This window comes from Aegilops tauschii, chromosome 7 (genome assembly GCF_002575655.3).
Source record: "Aegilops tauschii subsp. strangulata cultivar AL8/78 chromosome 7, Aet v6.0, whole genome shotgun sequence".
Classification (NCBI taxonomy): domain Eukaryota; kingdom Viridiplantae; phylum Streptophyta; class Magnoliopsida; order Poales; family Poaceae; genus Aegilops; species Aegilops tauschii.
The window spans coordinates 492931707-492939351 of record NC_053041.3 but is presented as its reverse complement, the minus strand read 5'-3'; the positions used below and the strand labels follow the sequence as shown (position 1 = coordinate 492939351).

Genomic DNA, 7645 nt, shown 5'->3' with positions numbered 1-7645 from the left:
AAACATTGGATATATTTTTCGAAAATAACGGATTTTGGTGTCTTACTGGAGAAACGATCTCGTGCTGCAGAGGTAGTTCCCTCTTGAACATGTTCCCTTGTTTAGTTTTTCACAATGAGAACACACTGCAAATGAAGATGAATTTTCACAACATCAATTCTTGAACTAGATATGAATGCAAATTAATTTCAACATCATAGAATTCAATATCTATCCATGAATTGCTGAAGATGCGTCAGATCCTGGGGCTTTATTGACTCTCTGCGAGAATCCATGTAATAAACTATGTTCTTGTTTGGAACAATGAATACCAAGATTCAGTGATTGCTATAGATTAAGAAACCATGAACTTACGAATTGTGTCGAAATCTGAAAGACAATCAATGTATGTGTGGTTGTTTATTTGACTTGCCCTTCATGATATGGCCAGAGAAATGATTGTGCATAGGACGTGTTTTCGAAGATGTGACACAAGAGGTTTACGAGTTTGGGCCCCTCGCTATGGAGGTAAAGACCCTACATCTAGAGCTGCTGGAGCTGTTTTTCTTATGTCTCGATGAGTACAATGGATGCTAACCTCTCTCCAAGTGCTATGGGGCGGCTTAGAGCAACTCTACTAGACCCCTTAAAACGTCCCAACCCACAAAATAACCGCCCTTTTACGGTTTCGGGCGGAAAAGGTTGCCTGATCAGACACCGTATTGGCGTCCAACTTGTAAAAAAAATTGCGGGGCGCGAAAAAATTTCGCTCTCAACCTTTAGATTCACTAGGTGGGAGGCCGACCCGAGCGTGACCCCTATCAGCTGCGAGATTTGGCGGGAGGGACATTTCCGCGAGGTAGTTCCCGCCTCCCCTCCCCTCCACCGCCGACCACGTCCCTCTGCCCGCTCCGGAGCACCTTCCCCGGCTTCCCTCGCCGCCATGGAAGCCTCTCAGCCGTCACCGTGGATGCCATCCATGCGCCACCTCATTCCGCAGATCTCTTCGCAGGCCATGCCGCGCTCGTCGCCATTCAAGGCTCCACCGCGCCACACCGCAAGCGGCAGGGCAATGTCATCGTCCAGGGCGGCGCTCCCGCGGGCCCTGCTGGGAAGGCAGGCGCGCCTGCTGGCCCCGCCGCCTCTGTTGCGAATTCGGTCGGTCACCCGCCGGTGAAGAATGGGAAGGCTTCCGGTGTGAAACGCAAGAAGCTCACAGCTAGAGCTACCCTGTCAACACCTCCCTCGATAGCTCCGGCATGAACAGCCCCGAGAATGCCCGCCGACGGTGCTGCTGCCACCGCCCCCGAGGTGTTCGACGGAATGGCCCCGCGGTATGATGCTTCAATTGCTTGCACTTCTTTCACTTTTTGTCCATTGAGCGTGTTCGTGAGTTATGGAGCTAATTTGTAGCGCTAGTTAGCATGAAGCGATTGCCGACTTCATGCAAATGTTGGACGACAACACCATCGACATCGATTAAGTCCCGATCAGTTATTACGTTTACAATGAGATGGATGATGGCATGCATGGTCACGGTGAGTAAGGAGCTGATATGGAGGAGGTTGACGAGGGGGTGTTCGACGAAGCACAAGCAAAATCACGGGCAAGATCAAAGAACTACATGCGATTGGAAGATAAAGTCTTGATCAAGGCTTGGGAAGCGGTTTCTATTGATGCGTGCATCGGCACCGACCAAACTGCGAAGCAGTATTGGCAAAGGATCGAGGATCAATACCTCTGCATGATGGCAAAGTATCCCAACAGGACGCCACACACCTTTCGGTGTCCCCAAGGTCATTGGGACGTGATCAAGCCAATTTGTAGCCGTTGGGCTGCATGCTTGCAACAAGTCCACAATGCACCTCCAAGTGGTACCGTTGAATCTGACTATATGAGTTTGTTTTCATGTCGCAAGTTGTGCAAATCTTTTGTAGTCGTCCGAGTGGTTGCATAATTTGACATTATTTTCATTTTGTAGGACAAAATTGCGCAAGGGAGGTACAAAGACATGGAAGGTTCCGGTAAGAAGGCATTTCAACTAGAGCATTGTTGGGAACTTCTCAAGGACATCGAGAAGTGGAAGTTGATTGACAAAGAATCACCACCGAAGAGAGGTGCACTCACCAAGATTGATGATGATGAAGATGAAGATGATGACGACCCAAGAAACAAGAACAAGCCTGATGGAAACAAAAAGGCCAAGGACAAGATCAAGAAGGAAGCAGAGGCTTCAAGCTTGCAGGACAAGCTAGATCACATGGTCAAGTCCAATGAGCTATTGGTGATCAAGACATTGGAGGCAAAAAAGGAGTTGGCCGAGAAGAAGGCTCAAGAGAAGCAAGAGAAGTGGAAACTACTCAAGGAGGAGACCATGCGCAAGGCCGCCATTGAGAAGAGAAGAGCCATGGCCGACGAGAACAAAGACATGGCCAAGCTTCTTGCCGAGGAGAAGAAGATCATGATGATGAATCGAAATGAGATGGATGAGGTCACCAAAGAATGGCATGACATTGCAAGGTTGGAGATCTTGGAGAGGAGGAGGATAGCCGCAATCGGTGCCAATGTTCGGTGGTGGTTCGGCAAGTGGTGCTGCCAATGGTGGTGGTGAAGATTTCATCGTGTGATGATGATGATGATGAAGTGATGATGGATGCGATGTCTTTTGGGTTGTGGCCCGAAACTATGTTCAAATGACGCCAAAACTGTGTTTGAATTCTCCAAATTTGTGTTTATTTATCAAAATCGCGGTCAATTGCATAGTGTGGTTTTACGGTTTGAGGGGCGAAATCGGCAGCGCGCCGAACAGAGCCCGCAAACCCGAGCGGCAAAAGAGAATATCCTCTGCAACCGATTTCGACCCTTAAAATGCGCTTTTCTCGTCCCTTACCCCGGTTATAAGGGTCACGGGTTTAAGGGGTCTGCTAGATATAGAATGGGTCGCCCCTTGAGCTAGCCCATTACGAGGAGGGGTTGATGAATATGTTTATTACAGGCGTTACTACTGATAACTGAAGGTTTAATTGCTAGTAACGCCCGACGTCGTGCTCCTCGGTCGCTTCAGATCCCGCACGGTCCCTTCGCCTCCCTGGTACGGGTGTGGGTGGGGTAACCGAGTGAATGCGGAGCGGTCGAGTGACCAGACAACATCCGAGCGGATGGATGCCATCCGAGTGAAATAATTATTGGTGAACACTTGAGTGTGCTTGTGGTTCGAGGGCCTCACTGTCTGTTGATGTGGGGTCCTAGGTTAGCCGGAGATGTCTACTTCTTGACCCTATCGACCCATCAGTCTGCCCTAGATAAATATATCGGGCAATATAAGGGGTGGCATTGATGCAATGACATAAATTGCATCTCAATATACAAATATACTAGTACAAGCTTGGATAAAAAAGAGAGGAATTTCACTAACCTACCATAGATTTTTTATTTTTTTTGAGTTGAACTAACCTACCATAGATAAATAAAAAAAGAGTGAGCCCGTCTCAAAAAGAGAGCAAAAAAGAAAAGCGAAACGACGCTTAGTGGGCTGCTCCATTCCGGCCAGAATCATACCAAACCCTCGCGTCCCACCATGGCCGACGGCGCCGCCTCCCTCCTCCCCACCGCCGGCTGCGACGGCGAGGACCGAATCAGCGCCCTCCACGACGACCTCCTCTGCGCCATCATCTCCCGCCTCTCCGTCACGGACGCCGCCGGCACCACCGCCCTCTCCCCCCGCTGGCGCCACCTCTGGCACTCCACACCGCTCGTCCTCGACGATGTCGACCTCCACGAGTCCGCCCGTGACGCCATAGTCTCCTGGGTGCTTGCCGACCACCCGGGCCCCTTCCGCGCCGTCCGCCTCGCCGGATGCAGGTTCGCCTCCCTGGACCATGACCTCGCCGAGTGGCCGCGCCTCCTCGTCACCAAGGGCATTCAGAAACTCGTCCTCGTCAACAAGCACATCCAGCCCCAGCACGCCTCCCCGCGCCTCCCCGCTGAAATCCTCCGCTGCGACTCGCTCCAGCGCCTCTTGCTGGGCTTCTGGACGTTCCCCGCCGACGTCTCCCACGGCGCCGACGTCTTTCTTCCCCACCTCCACAGTCTCAATATGATAAGGATTGACATGAGCGATCATGACCTGGAGTGTTTGATTGCTGCCATTCCCGTTCTGAAGACCCTTGTGCTCGCCCGCAACGAGCCCAAGCATGTGCGTCTCCGCAGCCAAAGCCTCCATTGCGTGGTCGTTGACGGATCCCCGGTGAAGGAGGTCGCCGTGATGGAAACGCCGCTCTTGGATCGCCTTATCTTGGTGGAACCGCCTCCTAGTGCTATTGGAGGTGCTGGTATGAGGGTCAAGATTACCTGTGCACCCAACCTGCGGGTGTTTGGCTACCTGGAGCCGAGAGCTCACAAGCTGCAGATCGGCGATGATGTCATCGAGGTACGGTTACCTCTCCATCTCTATCTCAACATGATTTTTTTTTTTAAATGGTCAAAGGGTGTTGCATATGTTCATAAATCTTGTCAGGACGTACAAGTGGATAGGTGATCTATCTTCTCAGCATGAAATTATTTAGGATTTTAGAAAATCATTCCATCCACTGAGATCCATCCACCATAGTCTTCTCTACGATTATAAAACTGCTAATGAGTTATGATATTTGTATTTCTTTTGGTGCAAATTATTCCATCCATCCATCAAGAACACTGTGGTTCATATGTGTGAGTATGATGTGTATCTGTCTCGGTGCGCCGCATTGCAGCCAAACATAATAGTGTGCCCAAGAACTGTGCTTCCAGGCGTCAAGATATTGGCCTTGAGGGTGAATTTTGGTGTTTTCGAGGAGGTCAACATGCTTGCCAGCTTCCTTAGATGCTTTCCCAATGTTGACATGCTTCACATCGAGGTTTCTCCCAATTCTTTCTGTTAGTTGATCATTTGGCAATGTTATAATCAATTACTAGCAGCATGATCCATATATGCAATTGAACTGTTTACGCACTGGCATAAATTTGCAGTCTCTCCTGCATGATCCATCCGTACCTGGCTATGAACCCACTGGGGAGCACCATGCCAAGTTCTGGCAGGAGGCCAGTCCGATCAAATGCTTGCGATCACATGTCAAAAGGATGGTTATCCACAAATATCAAGGGCATCAAAACGAATTTGAATTCCTCAAGTTCATCTCCAAGGATGCCCTGGAGCTGCATTCTTTGGTGCTTGTGCCACCTAAAGAAAAAATGTCTTTACCGAACGAGGTGAATGAGATGATAAACAGACTGGGATGTCCACGGTTACGGGCATGGGCCTCTAAAGTGTTGCTGGTGTTGACTAAAGTAGACATTGGTTTTAGCTTGCAGAAATCAGCTGACCTTACGGTCGATGACCCTTTTCGCTGCTCAATGCATGGCTAATTAGCTATATGTATACCTGATCGATCCGTCTTTTGGGGACTCACTGACATTTGTACTGGAAGATCACACAGTTTAAGTTTGTAAGGCAATGCCTTCCCTTGTGTTGGACCATGTTTCAACTACCTTATGTATGTTTCAAGTTTCAACTACCATGATTGTGTGTATTTAAGTATCTAAGCTAGCAGAACTACTGAACTGGCTAGTGTCATCTTGTCATGATATCAAACGTGGTGTATTATTAGTGATAAAATTAGCAACACTGTCAAGATCACATTCTGGAATCTGAATATAGTACGCCTGCTTTGTAGCATGTGTTAGGTGCCATTTTCCTAGCTTCGCTTTGCTTCTGCAGAGTGTCACCTTTGTCAGTTAATTTAACAAACACCTCTTGTCAGTTTTCGTTCATATCATCAGAATATACCGAGCTAGGTTGACAAGTTTTCTGGTGTTATAGCAACAGAAAGAAAAATTAAACTTGTGCTGGAACTGAATTGAGTAAGACTTCCGGCATGATGCTGTTATATGCACAAAGGCCATATGACTGAGCCGCGGAAGGTGTCCTTTTTTTTTTTCTGGCGTGAGTCAATGCAGGTTTTTTGTGTGGCAAAAACTGAGCTAGTCCCAGAAGAAGATTTCAACTACACTGGACCTGACTGGCTCCTCCACATGGTAAGTAAGTGCCTATTCAGCCGGCCTCCGCTCCTGGAGCGGCTGGAGTAGCTGTGGAGTGGCACCGAACGCGTTGGCTCCATGCTCTCCCAGAGCAGAGCGGAGCGGCTTGTAGGCCATTTTTCAGAGTTGCAAAAGTGCCGCTCGGCGCGCTCCCCATCTAGATGGAGCTGGGAGTTGAAAAGTGGGGAGTGGAGGCCTGCCGAACAGGCTCTAAATCTTGTTCTGAAACTTGACCTTTGTATCCTGCTGTTATCCTGCACAAAGGCCATATGACACGTTAGGAACAACACAGTTCATAATAAGGCCAAAAAATCTCACATCTTTGCTTAGTGCACTTCCTGCAAAGCCACCTCCAATCTCGTGATCAAATTAGTGGAACAATTCCTGACATGGAAAGAAGATCGGTGACGTTTGCAGGGCCGTGGTTTGCCCAGAGCCGTGGAAATGGCCACCCCAGGATGGATTAGGATGAATGTGGATGGATTTGTCACTGAAGCCACTGATCAAGGGAGCCATGATGGTTTGGCGTTGCTGTACTTTCTAGCTGCAAAAACACCTCAGAATTGTACTCACGCTGGAGAAGTTGACTGTTCTGGCGCTATTGCCTCTGCATTCTGAAATCTGGGCTACTAGCAAAGACATCGAAATCGGTGACCACGCTAAACCTTCGACCCTTTAGAGCATCTACAGCCAGACTTAGCAAATACGCCCCCCTAAACATCCGTGGACGCGTCTAGACAGTCCCGGACGGCCCCTCATATGTGATGTCGGGTAGCCACACTCCTCGAATCAAACCTTTAACTGTATCTCCTCCCCTCCGTCTCTCCTTCCAAGGGAAGAGGTGGCTAGGGTTCCTGCTTCCCGGCGGCGGCGACACCAATCTGCCACGTCTCTTGTGACCTGAGGGCCATGGGGGTATGTTGGATTCCAGCCCTTGCCGGCGGGAGGGCTCTGTTTTTAGGAGTTTCTTCAAGTTTTGTTAGGGTTTGTGTCCTGCTCAGGAAGGCGAGACCGCGGTGGCTTCCTGAAGATGGAATAAGATTCTCCCCGCCAAGCCCCCGTACCGGTGGGCTTCTAGCATCGTCGGAGGGCGTCTGGAGGTGTGTCTCCTGCGGTGTGAGAGCCTGGATGGATAGGTATGATAAACTACTCATATCACCAAGCAATTGCTTCTTTTCCGGGAGCCCATTCGATGGGTGACCGACTAGGAAGTTGGTCCCAGGTGCGCACGAGTGAGGACAAAGTGCACATGAAAGATTAGTGTTGATCTATGAGGCCAGTCTAGAACCCGCTAGGAGTAACCACTAGTAACCGATGGGTGTATCCGGGGCGTTACAAGTTGGTATCAGAGCCGACCCTCGTGGTTACACGGATGTTTGTGGGTCAGGTGCGCGGTCATGTTGTGCATGACGTTTGTGACCCCTCGTGGTACAAGGGCATGGCAATGTGTCGAACTGGACAACAATGACGCAAATACATCGGCATCGTCTGCCAAGACCAAAGTCGGCGCGGTTTACACGGCCACACCTCCCCGAACCCACATCTGGCTTTCGGTCCGCAAACCCTAGAGGGTTGCGGATCTCTAGCATCA

At 49.7% G+C, this 7645-nt stretch overlaps 1 protein-coding gene across 1 annotated transcript; it reads left to right on the top strand.

Moving 5' to 3' along the window:
• The first annotated feature begins 3480 nt into the window (after positions 1-3480).
• LOC109774252 (FBD-associated F-box protein At5g60610) lies at positions 3481-5531 on the top strand. The gene is made up of 3 exons (XM_020332966.4): positions 3481-4408; positions 4731-4874; positions 4987-5531. The coding sequence occupies exons 1-3, from the start codon at positions 3557-3559 to the stop codon at positions 5380-5382; spliced, it is 1392 nt and encodes a 463-aa protein (XP_020188555.1). The 5' UTR covers positions 3481-3556; the 3' UTR covers positions 5383-5531.
• The last annotated feature ends 2114 nt before the right edge of the window (positions 5532-7645 follow it).

Excerpts from the sequence above, each read along its gene's own strand:
- LOC109774252 (XM_020332966.4), top strand. The coding sequence starts at position 3,557 with ATGGCCGACGGCGCCGCCTCCCTCCTCCCCACCGCCGGCTGCGACGGC. Across the intron at positions 4,409-4,730 it reads TCGGCGATGATGTCATCGAG|CCAAACATAATAGTGTGCCC; the intron begins GTACGGTTACCT and ends GCCGCATTGCAG. Across the intron at positions 4,875-4,986 it reads TTGACATGCTTCACATCGAG|TCTCTCCTGCATGATCCATC; the intron begins GTTTCTCCCAAT and ends ATAAATTTGCAG.